We start from the raw sequence: 19,159 nt of genomic DNA, 5'->3' as shown, positions 1-19,159 counted from the left end.
AGCCCCCTCCACCACATCATCATTTACCTTTATTCCAGGTCACCTCATAATCGAGGACCCCAGGGCTTGTACTTCTGGCAGCAGCCACAGTCTCCTTCGTGGCACTGCTGAGCGCAAGAGCTGCCGGATTGTGATTGGCCAGCAGCTCTCACTGGGAGAGACTTCCGCTCCTGGGGGCCTGATTCCAGAGAAAGGTCTGCAACTGGCCTCACCACTGCCTGGTTGGCATGTGGTTCGGCAGGCCTTCCAGAAAAGAGGCAGCATAGGCGTCTTTCCGGCTCTCCAGCCGACAGGCAATACCCTTGATGGCTCACAAGATTCCAACCAATGTCCACACGAGCTGGCACTGGCGTGATAGCCTCCTTCTGTACATGATCTTGTACATGTTTAACCTGTGATGAAAACAGAACATGCTGGAAACATACAGCAGGTCAGTTAGCATCTGTGGAGAAAACTAGCTGCTAACTGGCAGCAAATTTGTATTTTTCTAATGCGCTGCTAAAGTGTGTTCAGGAAAACGTGTGAAGAAGTGAATGTGTAAATACCAATAGGTGCTACATTTCACAGGGTTCTTTATTCACTAGTCCCATGTATTTTCTCTCTGTAGATCTCTGGAGCCCAATGCAAATACAGGGAATGGCACAGTAGACAAAACCTAAAAGTGGGAGAACTACATATAGATGTCACTCCCTGGAAATTGGATGTTTTGTCAGCACAAACATTCTGAAACACCAGAAACATTAGACACATAAACCTAGAGATTAGTATTTGTGATATTAGTGGACAAATGCGTAATGTGTTTATATGACAATCCTCTGTCCAGTATATTTGTAAGATCATTAACCCATTTAAAATAAACTGGTTAATGTCTGCATTAAAGCAAGGCCAGGGAGTTGTATTGGAACATGTTGAATGTTCATCCGCTAATATCAAAAACATTAATCTCCAGCCTGTGGCCACTCCCTCCTGCATTCTTAAAAAGTCCCATGGGAAACCCAATAATAAAAATGTACAAAAGCCTTAAAGAAATATATGTTTTTAAATAAATTACGAGCAGCTGGTGGGATAAAATGCAAAGAATGGACAGGGCAAGCCCACTTTCCACCCACCCCCTCCACTACCCCAACCTCCAACCCAACCACCGCTACTACACACTGCATAGTTTAAAAACCAAATGGGGCTAGCCACGTAGAAAAGGGGTATACAGTCATGTTAAATTAACTGTATTTGCTGGACATAACTCAGAGAAGTTCCAAACAGGTTCAGCACTCTGATCTTTCCTTAAGTGGTGGTTACAAAGGGACAGATTTTTCAGTAGCTGTGAATGTAATGGCATTTGCTCTTAGTTAGACTTCCCCTGCGCCCTTCAGCTCAAAACAATTTGGCCAACTATGTTACTGACAGTGCGCATCGATAATGGCACAACAAGGGGAACAGGGCACCTGGGATTTGAGTGAACAGGGTAATAAACAAGACATCACCTTAAGCAATCAGATTAAAGAATTGGGAAATAAACAGAAGGACTAGGAAGAAGGGTAAACTAAAAGGGGGTGAATCCAATGTCAAATCAGGTACAGGAAGAAAGATGGAAAGAAGACTGGATTGAGTGAAAGAGGGTATAAAAACAGGCCATCTTACAGTGCTGACTTTGTCTGCACTGCAGTGCTGCTTTGGGCTGCAGTAGAGTGCTTCAGTTGGAGTTCGATGACTGAGGGAATTTAAGGGTTAATTTCCATCTAAAGTCTAGTCTTTCTTTAATTTAGTAATTAGCTAAAAGTTGCTGTTTGGGTTGGAAGGTGAGTTTTAGGCCAGCTTTAAAACAGGGTTTATACAGGCTCTGCTTGCAGCTACAACTAGTTAATTAGATAACTGGCTTAAACAGGTTTCAGAAGCTAGATTCAGAGAGTTTAAAAACAGGCCATCTACAGTGCTGACTTTGTCTACACTGGAGTGCTGCTTTAGGCTACAGTAGAGTGCTTAAGTTGGAGTTTGATGACTGAGGGAGCTTGGTGAGGACAGAATGAGGTGATCGTTTGAGTACCATGAATATGGTCGGGTAAGTATTTACTACTGTTATAGTTTACAGTTTTTAAGGTCTTACTTTGTGGTTCATCGTTTGTAAGGGCTATATTCTGTAACAACGAGGAGCAAGGAAGAAGGGCCCTAGAGTAATTGATATTATTTGATATTAAGTGTCTTCCAAAAGGTTTAATTTAATTTAAAGGGGTAAGTCATGGCAGGAGAGCTCAAAACCTTGGTGTGCTCCTCCTGCTCTATGTGTGAAGCCAGGAACATTCCCAGTGCCCGGGGCCAGCATGTGTGTGGGAAATGTCTCCAGCTGAAGCTTCTGGAAGCCTGGGTTTCGGAGCTGGAGTGGCGGCAGGGGACATTATGGAGCATCCACGAGGTGGAGAGTATAGTGGATAGCACATATAGATAGGTGGTCACGCCATCGGGTAAGAGTCCACATCTAGGAAGGGAATGGGTGACCACCAGGCAGAGCAAGATGACTAGGCAGGCAGTGCAGGAATCTCCAGTGGCTATTCCCCTGCAAAACTGACATACTGCTTTGGGTACTGTTGAGCGGAATGGCCTCGCAGGGGAAAACAGCAAGAGCCAAATTCATTGCACCACGGTTGACTCTGCAGCACAGAGGAGGAGTAAAAAGTGTGGGAATGCAATAATTATAGGGGATTCAGTTATCAGGGGAATAGACAGGTGTTTCTGTGGCCGAAACCGAGACTCCAGGCTGGTATGTTGCCGCCCTGATGCTAGGGTCAAGGATGTCTCAGTGCGGCTACAGGACATTCTGAAGGGGGAGGGTGAACAGCCAGTGGTCGTGGTACACATTGGTACAAACGGCATAGGAAATAAAGGGATGAGGACATAAAAGCAGATTATAGGGAGTTAGGAAGTAAGTTGACAAGTAGGACCTCAAAGGTAGTGATCTCAGGATTACTACCAGTGCCATGTGCTAGTCAGAGTAGAAATAGCAGGATATATCAGGTGAATACGTGGCTTAAGAGATGGTGTAAGGGGGAGGGTTTCAGATTCCTGAGACATTGGGACCAGTTCTGGGGGAGGTGGGACCAGTACAAACTAGACGGGTTACACCTGGGCAAGGACCAGGACTGATCTCCTAGGGGGAATATTTGCTAGAGTGGTTGAGGAGGGCTTAAACTAAAATGGCAGCGGAATGGGAACCTATGCAAGAAGTCAGAGGAGGGGGAATCAAGGACAAGAACAAAAGACAGAAAGGGGAATAAGAAAAGTGATAGGCAGAGAAATCAAGGGCAAGAATCAAACAGGGCTTCAGTGAAAAATAGTGGGAATGGAACAAGTAATGTTAAAAAGACAAGCCTTAAGGCTTTGTGCCTTAACATGAGGAGCATTTGCAATAAAGTGGATGAATTAGTCACGCAAATAGATGTAAACAGGCATGATATAGTCGGGATTACGGAGACATAGCTGTAGGGTGACTAGGGATGGGAACTGAACATCCATGGGTATTCAGTATTTAGGAAGGACAGGCAAAAAGGAAAAGTCGGTGGAGTTGCATTGCTGGTTAAAGAGGAAATTAACGCAATATTGAGGAAAGATATTATCTCCGACAATGTGGAATATGTATGGGTAGAGCTGAGAAAAACTAAGGGGCAAAAAACGTTAGTGGGGGTTGTATATAGACACCCAAACTGTAGTGGTGATGTTGGGAATAGCATTAAACAGGAAATTAGAGACCCATACAATAAAGGATCATCTGTAATTATGGGTGACTTTAATCTGCATATAGATTGGGCAAATCAAATTAGTAACAATACCATAAAGGGGGAAATCCTGGAGTGTACACGGGGTGATTCTCTGGACCAATACGTTGAGGAACCAAGTAGAGAGCAGGCCATCCTAGACAGGGTATTGTGCAATGAGAAAGGAATAATTGGCAATCTAGTTGTGTGAGGCCCCTTGGAGATGAGCGACTATAATATGGTAGAATTCTTCATCAAGATGGAGAGTGATGTAGTTGATTCTGAGACTAGTGTCCTAAATCTTAATAAAGGAAACTACAATGGTATGAGGCACGAGTTGGCTATGATGAATTGGGAAATGTTACTTAAAGGGATGATGGTGGATAGGCAATGGCAAACATTCAAAGAGCGCATGGGTGAACTGCAACAATTGTTTATTTCTGTCTGGCGCAAATGTAAAACAGGAAAGGTGGCCAAACCATGGCTTACAAGAGAAATTAGAGATAGTATTAGATCCAAGGAAGAGGTATATAAATTGGCCAGAAAAAACAACAGGCCTGAGGTTTGGGAGCAGTTTAGAATTCAAAGGAGGGCCAAGGGATTGATTAAGAAGGGGAAAATAGAATACAAGAGTAAGCTTGCGGGGAACATAAAAACTGACTGTAAAAGTTTATATAGGTATGTGAAGAGAAAAAATATTGGTGAAGACAAACGTAGGTCCCTTACAGTCAAAAACCAGGGAATTTATAATGGGGAACAAAGAAATGGCTGATCAACTAAACACATACTTTGGTTCTGTCTTCACAAAGGAGGACACAAATAACATACCAGAAATGTTGGGGAACACAGGGTTTAGAGACAGGGAGGAACTGAAAGAAATCAGTATTAGTAGGGAAATAGTGTTGGGGAAATTGTTGGGATTGAAGGCCGATAAACCCCCAGGGCCTGATAATCTACATCCCAGAGTACTTAAGGAAGTGGCCCTAGAAATAGTGGATGGATTGGTGGTTATCTTCCAAGATTCTATAGACTCTGGAACAGTTCCTACAGATTGGAAGGTAGCTAATGTAACCCCACTATTTAAAAAGGGAGGTAGAGAGAAAACAGGGAATTATAGACCAGTCGGCCTGATGTCAGTAGTGGGGAAAATTCTAGAGTCCATTATAAAAGATTTAATAGCTGAGCACTTGGAAAACAGTGGTAGAATCAAACAGAGTCAGCATGGATTTACGAAAGGGAAATCATGCTTGGCAAATTCACTGCAATTTTGAAGATGTAACTCGTAGAGTTGATGAGGGGGAGCCAGTGGATGTGGTTTATTTGGACTTTCAGAAGGCTTTCGACAAATTCCCACATAAGAGATTAGCGTGTAAAATTAAAGCACATGGGATTGGGGGTAGTGTGTTGAGATGGATAGAAAACTGGTTGGCAAACAGGAAACAAAGAGTAGGAATTTACGGGTCTTTTTCCGAATGGCAGGCAGTGACCAGTGGGGTACTGCAGGGATCAGTGCTGGGACCCCAGCTATTCACAATATATATTAATGATTTAGATGAGGGAACTAAATGTAATATCTCCAAATTTGCAGATGACACAAAGCTGGGTGGGAAGGTGAGCTGTGAGGAGGATGCAGAGATGCTTCAGTGCGATTTGGACCAAGCTGAGTGAGTAGGCAAATGCATGGCAGATGCAGTATAATGTGGATAAATGTGAGGTTATCCACTTTGGTAGCAAAAACAAGAAGGCAGATTATTATCTGAATGGCTATAAATTGAGAGAGGGGAATGTGCAACGAGACCTGGGTATCCACATACACCAGTCGCTGAAGGTAAGCATGCAGATGCAGCATGTGGTAAAGAAGGCAAATGGTATGTTGGCCTTCATAGTAAGAGGATTCGAGTACAGGAGCAGGGATATCTTGCTGAAATTATACAGGGCCTTGGTGAGAACATTGTGTGCAGTTTTGGTCTCCTTATCTGAGGAAGGACATTCTTGCTATAGAGGGAGTGCAGCGAAGGTTTACCAGACTGATTCCTGGGATGACGGGACTGACATATGAGGAGAAATTGAGTCGGTTAGGATTATATTCGCTGGAGTTCAGAAGAATGAGGGGGTATTTCATAGAAACCTATAAAATTCTAACAGGACTAGACAGGGTAGATGCAGGAAGGGTGTTCCTGATGGTGGGGGAGTCCAGAACCAGGGGTTACAGTCTGAGGATACGGGGTAAAGTATTTAGGACTGAGATGAGGAGAAATTTCTTCACCCAGAGAGTGGTGAGCCTGTGGAATTTGCTACCACAGAAAGTAGTTGAGGCCAAAACATTGTATGTTTTCAGTAAGGAGTTAGATATAGCTCTTGGGGCAAAAGGGATCAAAGGATATGGGGAGAAAGCAGGAGCAGGCTATTGAGTTGGATGATCAGCCATGATCATAATGAATGGCGGAGCAGGCTCAAAGGACTGAATGGCCTACTCCCGCTCCTATTTTCTATGTTTCTATGAAAGAGACCGAAAGAACAAATAAGAAAAAAAGTTAAATTTTAAATTTGGCATTTTTAAAATCTCCTAAAACAATTAACAACTTGAAGGAAAGAGACTCCACACTTTCAATAATTAATTTTCAGTGTCCGGGGTGCTGATTGTCAGTAATTACCACTTATTGTGTTAATTTTGCAAGTACTAGCCTAAATATCTGTGGTGGCTTTTGAACTAAAGTTACAAAATTTGAATATCAGGCACAATTGGTATTCTGATAATTATTGGGTTACTAATTATGTTATTCAAGTATCTCTAAACACGTATCTTATGATTAGGAAATAAAATTGACCTGCAACTAAATGATTATTGTGTCCTTCAATAATATTTGCATTTGCTGAAATGCCCATCCAATTCTTAGACATCGTTTTAGGTTTACTGCCACAGATTAACCAGAAAACAGATTAATATTGCCGAATAAATATTAAAAAGACTTTTCGGCTGTACTGAGTCATTTATGAGACCTTCACATATTGAAAATTTAATCTTGACTTGAGGGTTGCAATTTAACGTTCTCGCTGTACAATTTTCAAGCAACCCACACACTGTTGGTGTTCTGATTTTTTTAAATAATCATCTGTAGGGAATGGATTCTGAATAGTGAACATACTTACAAATTTTGGAACTATACTTTTCAGAGTTTCTTTCATCATTTGTTTTCTACTTGCTTACTGATATGGATATTAAATGAAATTTCAGGAGTAATATGCATTTTTAAAACAATGAGCATCTGGTGCTTTGTTTTAAAGCAGGATAAAATATTGTAAAACAATGTTCTATTTATATTTCTTGAATTTGCTTTGGAGCAACTAGTCCTTGTTCCCTCCGACTTGTCATACATAAATATCATCAGTTGGACACTAAAAGGCCCCCTGAAGGGAGCAACATACTATTAAAAAAGCACAAAGGTCTCCTCTTGATATGACAGAATGACAGAAACGCTACAGCGGAGAGAGAGGAGGACATTTGGCTTTATTGGCTACTGTTTATCATGAGGGCTGTTTCATAAATAACTGAATAAAGCAACTAAGCCAACTGAATGTTTAGTGACATTTGAAAAATTCCAGCTTAGGTAGGGGTGAGGTGTTTATTTTACCATGCTACTCCACATCTCCCCATACCAACATCAGGGGATGATGGGACTGGGGAGATGATGTCACTTGCCAGTTAAATCTCCTCTGCCTCCAGTCCAGTCACTGGATAAGAATCACAATGTCACTGTCTACAAATGAAATAGAGGCACAGAATACATATTAAAAGATAGTACATTGTTGGTTTGGTTCACTTGAGGATGAGGGGAAGGTTTATGTTGAAACATTACCATAATTACTAATGCAAAGTAGGTTTCGCTTTTCTTGCATTACCAGGGAATATTAACGACAGGGTTAAAATATTATATGATCATTTTAATTGAATTGGGTATTGGATGCTGAATATGCCTTGATATGTTCACTACATCAAATAAGACAGTTGCTCTAATTATGTCAACTTGTGCTTTAAAATAAAATCAGTGAAATTAATTTATACATATAGCCTAGAGATTACTGTTTAATATTAGTATTTTTATGTCAGTTGAATCAGTTATTTTAAGCGAGAAATTAATACATTTAAAACAAGTGGATTATGGTTTCTGTTAAAATGGGAAAAATTAAATATTATTTGAATCTGAGTAACATCTTTCAGAATTAAACACAGGTGACAATCACATTGTGGCTCAATTGGATATAAGGAAATTTTTAAAAAGACATATTTAAATAGAGTTATTCAGAACTCAGGAAGAACCAAAGCACTTTACAACTAAACTGCGCTTGTCACTGCTGTAGCCAATTTATGCACAGCAAGTTTACACAAGCAGTAGTGAATTGAATGACTAGACCTTCTGTTTTAGGGGTTTGTTGTGATATAAATATTGGCCAGGACACTGCGGGGGGTGAGCTGACCTTCTATTCTTAGAATGCTACCATGGACATACGCCTGAGAGGACAGGGAGAGCCTCAGTTTAGCTTATTATCCAAAAGACAGCAGCTCTGGCAGTTCTGCTCAGTACTGCACTGCAGTGCCAACCCAGATTACACACTCGAGTGTCTGGAGTGGGACTTGAAGGTGCAAGCTTCTGACTCAGAGGCTGGAATGCGACCACAGCTGACACACATTTTGCCACTCCATAGGACATAAATCAGCACTCTGGGTACCCTGGCTGATGGTCACCCTGGTATATCTTCTTTCAGGGTGGGACACTGGATGCATGGTATCTCGTGATTTTAGTGCTACAAGCGTTAAACAGATCATGTGTCCTTGTCTCCCTTCACCAGACTTCAGAGTTCTAAAGCTAGAAAGCACGTCCAAACTAAGATAATAGGCCATTTCCAGCAATCCTCTGGAGCAGGAGTGGCTGCCATTTGGATTTGCACACCACATTCTGCCTGGTAACTGTAAACCTCCTGAATTTTTCAAGGTATGAACAGTTGTGGAGTGAAGCTAATTCAAACAATGAAAGTTCCCAGGTAATAATGCCACAAAAACCTTCTAAGTTAAAAGCCACAAGCTAATTGAGATTATAAAAAGGTCTGAAGGATGTACTCCAGAAAGGACAGTATTTATGCTATGGATATTCCTTACTAATCTGAGGAGCCGTTATCTCTAGCTCTGTCCTGACCAAAGTCTATAGAGGCAAGCTATCTTGATCATTGTCAGGTAGATGTGTCAGGAGACCCAGATATGGCTGGTGGCAAAATGATGGATGAATACTGTCCAGCTCTGATACCTGCTGGTCTCCCTGACAAGCCTTCTTTAATCTTGTATCACATCAACCCTGAAATACTGGGGTAAATGTTTGTCTTTACCATATTGTAGGAGTAATATGATGGAGTATAATGCCCGCCTGTTATAGAATCCATCCAATCTTCATTCACCAGATTACTAACCATATGGTGATGAAAATGTACTTATAATGAACCTCATCATTCATTTTAATTTGATTTGGCGACCACCATAGTATTTTGTAGTTTGCATTTGGATGCGTTGTTGCTTGAGCTCCTATAAACATTTGTATTGTTTGAGTTTTTTTTTCACATCCCTTCTCTTGTTTCATTCTTCCTGTTCTATCAAATGCTTCAAGAACAGCTGGTGTCAAGCTGCTGAACCTGATACCCTATTTCCCTATTCTTACCTCCACCTAAACACTTTTTACCTCTTCTCTCCAAAGCACCGTAGTAGAAGGCACTGAAAAATGGATATTAAGAGCTCATACAATAGAATAGCATCATAAATGAAACTTAACTTAATGACCACACCAGATGGCTGAGCAAAGCACATAAAATGATTCAGTTCTACCAACAGGAAATCACTCTGTGTCATGTTTACATGCATTTAAATTGATTTGAGTATTAAAATTAAGCATTCACACATTTTGTCAGTGTTGCAGTAATAATGTGAGATCCACGAATGAGATTAACCACAAAATTTGCTTTCACTCAAAGAGATGGATGGCTTGCCACCTGTAGTGTGATTATGTCCCAGTGAGATACCATGTTGACGGTGCTTCAACAATTTATTTTCTTTTTCAAATGAGGATAGATTAGCTTTCTTAGTCTTTCTTGAGAACTGAATGATGTGTGTTCAGGAATCACTTTTACTGTTCTTCTCTGAACATTTTTCACTGTCATAATTGGATAGGACAGCATGAATTATCTGTCCAATGGTAATGTATTGTTGTACAAATGGGGGAAGATTTCCTTTATGCATGGAGATGAATTTACAAAGTATCTGTTTACAATTTCACGACACCCAGTGTAAAGAAGAACAGAAATCAACATGAAGATAATGCCAGGTACTTGAGTAGGCTAAACAGTTGAATTTCAATGGGGCTGTCATGATCATCTGTCACCTCTTCTGTGGAAACCCCAGAGCATGATGTGAGCTTCATTAATAGATTATTTTTAGTAATGTTGTTTCCTCCTTATCACATGACATGAGTTCAGCTTTTGACTTTCTGTGCAACCCTCTCCTCCTATTGGATTGATGTGTAAACAATGCAAAATAACTGAATGGTATAGCATTAAATAATAGTCAGGGTAAAATTTTAGGAAACAATTTTCAATTCTCATGAATTTTTTCAGCAAAATTATTGATAGGAGTCATTTCACAGCAACTACCTAACCACAGATCCCCATCTGGTCAATATTTGTTAAGAATTGTAATTATTCAAATCCATTCTGGTACCCTCTATTAAAAAGTTGATAGGTAGAAATCATTCTTTTAATTTCCATCACACATACCGTCGGGCAGCTGTTTCCTGCCTTATCTTCCAGGAATCCAACCTGGCAAAGTTTCTTCTCATTCCGTAACCAATATTCCGCAGAGTCCAGTAAACTATTGCTGCACAAGACCTGTTGAAAGAGAAAACCAAATTATCTCTGTTTCAATCTACAGATTTGTTTCACCATCAGCAAGTGTTTTTAATATATTTATATCAGCATTCAAGGCTGCTTCCTGTTAATATGCTTTTTATTTCAATTATGGCAAGAAAGTTTTAAATGTGAAAAAGGTCAAGAAAGCTTTACACATGAAAGGGCCAATGAGCTGCAGGCACAAGTCACCACTTGTGCCTCTGGTACAGTGGCAACAACAGCTCTGGCTCACAGAAGTACACAAGAATTAGGAGCAGGAATCACTTTTTGTGACTCATGTACCAGGCCACCCAGATCCCTCTGTACCAGAGTCCTGCAGTCTCTGTCCATTCAAATGGTATACTGCTTTTCTATTCTTCCTGTCAAAGTGGTCAAATTCACATTTTACGCCACCTGCCAAATTTTTGCCCACTCACTTAACCTGTCTAATGCCACCTGTAGACTCTATGTCCTCCCAACAATTTACTTGCCTACATATTTTTGTGTCATCAGCAAATTTAGCAACCATGCATTCGGCCCATTCACCCAAGTCATTGAAATAGATCGTAAATTGTTGAGGCCCCAGCACTGATCCCTGTGGCACTCTACTAGTAACAACTTGCCTATCCGAAAATGACCCATGTATCTCTACTCTCTGCTTCTTGTTAGCTAAACAATCCTTTATCCATGCCAATATGTTACCCCCTACACCATGAGCTCTTATTTTGTGTAGCAGCCTTTGATACCACAACTTGTATCTTTGGAAAATCTAAATACACCAAATCCGTAGGCTCCCCTTTAACCACCCTGCTTATTATTTCTTCAAAGAACTCTAATAAATTAGTCAAACACAATTTTCCTTTCACAAAACCATGTTGACTCTGCCTGATTGTATTATGATTTTCTAAATGTCCTGCTACTGCCCCTTTAGTAATGGATTCTAGCATTTGTCCTATGACAGATGCTAGGCTAACTGGCCTGTAGTTTCCTGCTTTCTGTCTCCCCACTTTCTTGAATACAGATGTACATTAGTGATTTTGTACATTAGTGTAAATTTTGATGGAGAAAATTAGAGATACTGGGGAGCAATTCTAAATTTTTGCTGGGATTGAAGGGGCCCGGTAGCAGGAAACTTAGAAATCGGGGTTTCTATGCACGCATGAAATTTTAGTACTTCCACTGTGTGTGTGTGTGTGTGAGCGCATGGGCGTGTGCGTGTGCGTGTGTGTGATGTGACAGGTAGATTCCCTACCCCAAAGTTAGCCTGATTGACAGGCTTGGCTTCTAGTCGGCGGGGAACATGAGAGAAGAGGCAGCAGGGATAGATTAGTTCGAGCTATGATCAGGCAGGAAGTGGAAGTTGTTCACATCCAGGGAAGGGGCAACATTCAAAACTCGCAATGGGGGCTGTAAGACTTGGATGAACGGGTGGGTGGGGGCATTGCAGTTGGATGCCTCCAAGGCAGTTTAAATCGGCCTTGGGGGTTGAGGCAATCGGAGGCCTCATGGGTTGGTCGGGGGTGGGGGGGGGGGGGGGGGGTGGAGGGGCGGTGGCGGGGGGGTGGGATTAAAATCCTCGGAGAGGCAAGGCACATTGGAGACTTCGGGGAAGAGGGGGAAATCGGAGAACTTGGGGGTGGGAAGGAGATCAGTGGCCTTGGGGAGTGGAGGGGAGAGATCGAGATCGGGGGGTTGTGGGGGGAGAAGATATGGTGAGGGAGATTGGAAGGGTGAGGATGTGTGTCTGATTGTGGGGGATTGGCACAGCCCTCACCACCCTGGATCTGCCAGGTTTCCCAAGGCAAGAGAAACCCACCCGTCCGGAGCTATAGTTAAAAGGCTGCATGAAAATGAGGCATGCAGCCTCATTATAATATTTAAATTGCCAAGCCTGGGAGTGGAATGGCTGTCCTCCCACCCATCCCGCCTGCATTAAAATCAGACATGTGCGGATTGAAGCTGGGTGGTGGTCGGTTTCAGATTTTAAAAATTAATCTCCCACCTGACACAACCCTGTCCATTATTTGGGGTTAAAGTAAAGAGGGAGAGGTCATGGAGGGATTCAAAGATAAGGAAGAGCATTTGTGGCACGGGAGGACTAGGAGCCACTTGATGCCAGTGAGAACTGAGGGGATAGGCGAGTGAGACCTGGGGCCGGATTTTCATGTCTCTGTGCATGTTAGAAAGATAGTGGGCAGGATTTAATAATAGTGGGTGGGACCCGATTCTGTGATACTCACCCCCATTCCCATTGTGTGCGATTTTCATGGCGCTGGGATATGAGTGTGGGCAGTAAGGCCACGCGCAGCAAAGCACCCTTACCTACTCTCGTGTCCATTGGCATTTTAGGCCTCCCGCTATTTCCATGGAGACGGACACATTTTGGCAGGAAATATGGTTCATGGCACCTCAGAGGAGTCATCAGCGAGATGGGGGAAGTCTAATCTAGAGTCAGGAACCTCTGACAGATAGTTCAAAGAGTGCTGACAACTTCACATGTCATAATGTGATATGTCAAATATATTTCAAATGCAGTGATGAAAGATAAGGCTTTGTTTAGAAAAGGCATCTGACCACTACACTGACCAGCATTGTGAAGTCATTCAGATATAGGAGAGTACTTTATCCAGTGGATAACGTGCTCTTTCTCATTCAACAGCACTGAGATTAAAATTTCATCCGCCAATCTCCCACATATTTTAATCATTTCTTTGATTGACAGTCCAACCATTTGTTAAAGCCATTGAAGCAGTGGAACAGATGACTATCTGTTCCTTGCTTCAAAAGTTGAACTGGTGGCAAATGTCTTTAAAAGACATCAAGGTTTTGATATATTCAGGGCTGTAGGCACAACTGTGCAAAGGAATCTCATTATGAATGCTTGACTGAGTACCAACCCATTAATGGATATAGCTCAACAGTGATTGTTTATATAGCTTTGCAATGGAATCTCATTATGAATGGTTGGCTGAGATTCAATCACATTAATGGATTTAGCTCATTAACGGTTATTGACACCGCTGTCAGGAGGATGGTGAGCTTTGTTTTGATTGACAGTTCTAAGTAGTTAATAGATTTAAAGTTTTTTTGAAGGACTGTGTTTATTTTGACAGCTTTGTGGCCACTTAAGAGTAAGTTTTTTCCCAAGTGGAGTTTGAATGGCTTGTTTTGATTGACAATTTTTATGAGCTCCTAAGAGGATTAACACTTTATTAAGGGTTTTTGAATGGGTGTTTATTTATTTTGACAGTTTCATCAGCAACTCAAAGAATTCCCAATGTTATTATGATCTCATGAGTTCTGTCCTTTGTGGATACTGGGTGAGTGGGCATGTCGGTATGGAGGGGGCATTGGAGTATGACTGGGGGGTGCGGTGGTGAGGGCTAGGGTGCCTAACACATTTACAAAACTGGGCTGATGTTCCAGTGAATGGAGGCAGGCCCTCTAATCTGCCCACCTCAGCATCTACCTGCCTCCATTCCCACCTCAGACCTGCTTCTGAAGGCAGTGGCCCCAACTCCAGCCCAGCCCTGCCACCCCACTTTGAAAATAGCACAAGCTAGCTCTGCCAGGCAGGTGGCGGGATTGTGATATTGTGAAAATCGGGAAGATGAAAATCCAGGCCCTGGCATGAGATAGGAATGCAGGCAGCAAGGTTCTGGATGAACTGAGGTTTATGATGGGTGAAAGAAATTGGAGACAGAGAGGGTATTGAAATATTTAGTCTAGAGGTGACAAAGTCATTGTTGAGGTTTTCAACAACAGATGGGCTAATGTGGGGGAGGAGGAAATCATTGAAATGTAGAGGATATGGAGTCAGAATTTTAACTCAGGGTTGAATAAGGTGCTGAGGTCTGACTCAGGCTTGGTTTATAGCATAAAGTTTGCCCATTCCATATTAATGTTGCCCAGATTGGACATAGATGCAGGATTCATGGCACAGCAACAGATTTAAAGAGCTGCTGAGCCTGAAAGGCAGTTTTCATCACTCTCACCCTATGAAGAATAAAGTTCTTCAAACATTTCATGGCATGCAAAAGCTTTTATATTTTTAATTTCTACACACTCTCCAGTAATTTCCTCATGGTTTCTCCCATTTTACTGTCAAAGCTATGGCAATGGAGCTAGATTAAAGTGTCTAGGAAATTGCCACCAATTTCTTTTTCTGGTTAATCAATTTAATCTTACCCGTTAGGTTTAGTAAGCACGTTCCATCATTTATAGCCCAATTCACAGACTGAAGTTTCCAAAGTTAAGAAGCTTATGAGCATACACCGCAAAACAACTATCGGTCCTCCTGCTATGTCTCTGGCACAACCCCCATGGATTTTAAGGGTTGTCCTCTTTAGTTGAAAGCTTCCATCTGAAATATTAATCTATCTTTCTCTTTCAGATACCTGCTCTATAGTTTCAGAATTTGGTAACCTTCATTCAGACTTCAGAACCCACAGTTTCTCTTTTTACAGAATATACCTTCTTGTACTTTCCCTTGAATTCCTGATCAGCAAGTACTGGTTTGGGTAAAACAGATGATTCTATCTCCGGAACAGATGGTAGGTTTAAGCACATCTTGCAGCTGCACTTGCATTTGCCTTCCATGTGATCATGGAAGCCCTCTGTGGATCGCCACGTCTATGTGGTGGAGGCGCTTGAGCATTCTGACGATCCCTTGAGCGGTAGAATCGGGAACTCCTTGCTCCTGGTGAGGCCACCAATGGTGACGAGGTTAGGGTAAGGTGCCAGACAAAGTGTGGTCCAAATGTTTGTCAACGGCAGAACATTTTCAACAACTTCTCAACTGTGAATCCATTATGGCAGCTGATACTCTCCAGGGTAGCCCGCATGCCCTAAGGTAGGACCCATGTGTGAACCACCATTGTTGGAACAGCTGCGAAAAACAACAAAACCTGCAGCCCAGTGGTATTCCAGCTGAGGTCATCATAGCTGGTGGGTTTTTGCTCTCATCAAAACTCCATGTGCTCATCCTACAGATTTGTGTGTTGGGGGGGTTGGGGGGTAAAGAACTCCCCCCACCCATTGTCAGGAATGCGACAGACCATAACTATATTCAAGAAGGGAGAGAATGATGCTGTGGAAACTATTGAGCTATTTCCTGCTTGTCCACAACAGGAAAAACCCTGATCCATGTTCTCCTGAATCGCTAATTCCTGTGATTGAGGAAATGCTCACAGTGGCTTTAGATCTTCCAGAAGAACCTCTGACATGGTCTTTGTTGCCTGGGAAATCCAAGAAAAGTGTTGAGAATAAAACCAGGAACTCTTCATTACATTCATTGACCTGACAAAAGCATTTGACTCATAAATCATGAGGTTCTGTGGATTACGCTCAAACGATTTGGATGTCTCATCACAAAACTTCATCACAATCTAGCATTCTGCAACAGATGCCTTCAAAATCTGGACTGGGGTTAAGCAAGGCTGTGTAATAGCCCCCATACCCCCCATATTATTTACAATCTACCTGACAGTGGCTATTCATTTCATCAATATTAAATGCTGCCTAGATGGAGAACCCTTTAACCTCAGTCACGTCTGTGCCAAAACTAAACTGACCACCATAGTCACACATAATCCACAGTTTGCAGGTGACTGCAGTGATGTTACCCACTCTACACAAGATTTGCAAGCCACTCTCAATCTCTTCAATTCTGCATACAAGAAACTCAGCCTGTCCTTGAATGTTGCCAAAAAATAACTTGTATATCAACCCACACCTGCTCAGCCAAATATTCCACCTCCCATATATGTTGAAGGAGACATTCTAGAACGGGTTGAGCACTTCCCATACCTTAGCAGCGACCTCTCTCAAAAGACCACCATTGACAAAGAGATCCAACACTATGGTAGCGAGTGTTTGACAACAAAGATCTCTGCAAGTCAACAAAAATCATTTAGAGTAGTGTAATTGTCATTGCCACATTCCTGTACTGCAGCGAGACCTGGACTCTGTATCAGTGACACAAAAGAGAATTAGAGAAATTCCAACAGCAATGCCTCCACTGCATCCACTGGATTCAATGGGAGGACCGTCAAACACCAGTGTCCTTCTTGAAATCACTTTCACAAACATTCAAGCAAAATTCCTGCAAAATCAATTTTGATGGATTGGACACTGTGTCCAGATGGCCGAAAAGTGTCTCCTTGGTGGTTTTCCCAACTCTCAAGTGACCAACATTCCAGGAGGAAACAAAGAAAACACTTCAAAGAAGCTCTCCTTGAAGAGCAGCAGCATTGACATTAATGATTGGTGGGAGCTTGCTACCAATCATCCAAAATGGCAACAACTTTTCCATGAAACGTATACTTGATTTAAACGTGCAAAGTCCTGAGGGGTCTTGACAGCGTGGATGTGGAGAGGATGTTTCCTCTTGTGGGAGAATCTAGAACTAGGGGTCACTACTTAAAAATAAGGGGTTGCCAATTTAAAATGGAGATTAGGCGAAATTTTTCTCTCAGAAGGCTCAGTGTCTTTGGAACTATCTTCCTGAAAAGGCAGTGGAAGCAAAGTCTTTGAATATTTTGAAGCCAGAGGTGGATAAATTCTTGGTAAGCAAGGGGTGAAAGGTTATCTGGGGTAGGCGGGATGCAGAGTTGAGGTTACTATCAGATCAGCCATGATCTCTGAAGTGTTTTGTCACTTCTTAACAGTTAAGAGTACGCACACACATACATACAAGGAGCCACTTTGGTGTCCCACAGTAATTTCGGACCCAAACAGACTGATCCAGATTAAACTCACAAGCTGGTTTACTTGTGTCATGTGGCCTTTTCTGATCAAGTTGCTTTGAACTAATCTTTCCTTTCAAATCTGGACACAGCAAATCCATTCTGGTCACAGTCGTCTTCCAAACATCAGCTCAGCAGGAGATACGCCTCTTGTTGAATGTGGAGTGTTATGATACATCATCAAAAGTTCTTCAGCTTCAACTTCCAATGTGTTTGCATCCTCCCCTTCAATATGGTCGTTTTGAATGTATGGACAAAGCACTCTACTTCACCATTTGAGGATGGGTGTTAAGGTGAGATGAGAATCTGCTTGATCCCATTGATTTTCAGGAATGTTTGAAATTTACATGATGTGAATTGTGTGTCATTGCCAGACACAATCTGCTCCGGCAATCCAAAAGTAGTAAACACATTCCAGAGAGCATCAATGGTCTTTGCTGAAGTAGTCTATTTCATAGGAATAACATGAGGTCACTTTGTGCAGGCATCCACCACAATCAGGAACGTATGTCCGAGAAGTGGTCCGGCAAAGTCCACATGAAGTCTCTGCCGTGGGTGGTCAGGCCAAGCCCACGGATGTAATAGGGCAGTTGCAGGAGAAGACTTCATTTCTTGACATGGGAGGCAATCACTGACCATGCCTTCAATGTCGTTATGCAGGTGTGACCACAATACATGTAGACGAGCTAATGCTTTCATTTTGACAATTCCCATGTGACTGAGGTGAAGTTCTTCTAACACTCGTGTTTGGAATTTTGGAAGAACAACAACTCTTATTCCCCATAACGAACAACCATCTTGCAGGGTCAGCTCAAATCTACGCATGTAGTAAGGCTTAAGCTCAGTAGACACTTGAGGTGCACACCAACCCTTGTGTGTACAGATAAACTTTGGAGAGCACAGCATTCCTCTGCGTTTCAAGTCGAATATAATCCACTTTAACAGGTAACATGTCTGTCTAGTTCACATTGAAAGCAGTGACTTCACTTTTGTTTGTGGAGCTGTGGTGTAACAGAGGTCTGGAAAGTGCGTCCGCATTTCCATAATTCTTAGTCGAGCAAAATGTAATTTTGTACTGGTAAGCAGATAAGATCGGTGCCTACTTTTGTAGGCGTGCAGTGGCAAGTGTCAGGGTTTGTGACTTTGGGCTAAGCAACCAGGTCAAAGTCTTGTGGCCTGTAATTAACATGAATTTATGCCCCTACAAATATTGGTGGAACTTCTTGACTCCATAGATTAGTCCAAGAGCTTCCTTCTCAATTTGGGCATAATTTTGTTCGACCTTGGACAATGTGCGTGAGGCGTATGCAATGGGCCTTTCACTGCCAACAGGAAATGTGTGGGTGGTGACAGCTCCAACACCACATCCACATGCATCACAAGCAAGGCTGACACGTAACTTTTCTTTGAAATGTGCCAGGACTTTAGCAGAAGTGAGCTCTTGCTCGAGTTCCTTGAAACTTTCCTGACAGGTTTGTGACAAATCCCATTTTGCATTCCTCTTCAGTAGATTATTCAGTGGTGCTGCCTTGGTAACCAAACTGGAAACAAATTTGTCGTAGTAATTCACAAATCCCAAAAACAAACGAAGCTCCTTCACATTTTTGGGCTGTGGTGCATTCACCACTGCCTCTACCTTTCTGGGTGAGGTTGAGAGGCCAGTTTCATTGATCACATGTCCCAGGTACTCTACTGAGAGCTAGAACTAGCATTTGGATTTCTTACAGCGGATGCCATATTTTTCCA

At 42.2% G+C, this 19,159-nt stretch overlaps 1 protein-coding gene across 1 annotated transcript in view; it reads right to left on the bottom strand.

Moving 5' to 3' along the window:
- sphkap (SPHK1 interactor, AKAP domain containing) overlaps nucleotides 1-19,159 on the bottom strand; it is a 167,995-nt gene that overhangs the window by 114,108 nt on the left and 34,728 nt on the right. The window contains exon 3 of the mRNA XM_078564068.1: nucleotides 10,557-10,667. Within this exon, the coding sequence (XP_078420194.1) occupies nucleotides 10,557-10,667 (111 nt within the window). The remainder of the gene's footprint in view (nucleotides 1-10,556; nucleotides 10,668-19,159) is intronic.

This window comes from Cetorhinus maximus, chromosome 19, assembly GCF_964194155.1.
Source record: "Cetorhinus maximus chromosome 19, sCetMax3.hap1.1, whole genome shotgun sequence".
NCBI classification, from domain to species: domain Eukaryota; kingdom Metazoa; phylum Chordata; class Chondrichthyes; order Lamniformes; family Cetorhinidae; genus Cetorhinus; species Cetorhinus maximus.
The sequence above is the reverse complement of the archived record's forward strand: the minus strand, read 5'-3'. Positions and strand labels throughout refer to the sequence as shown.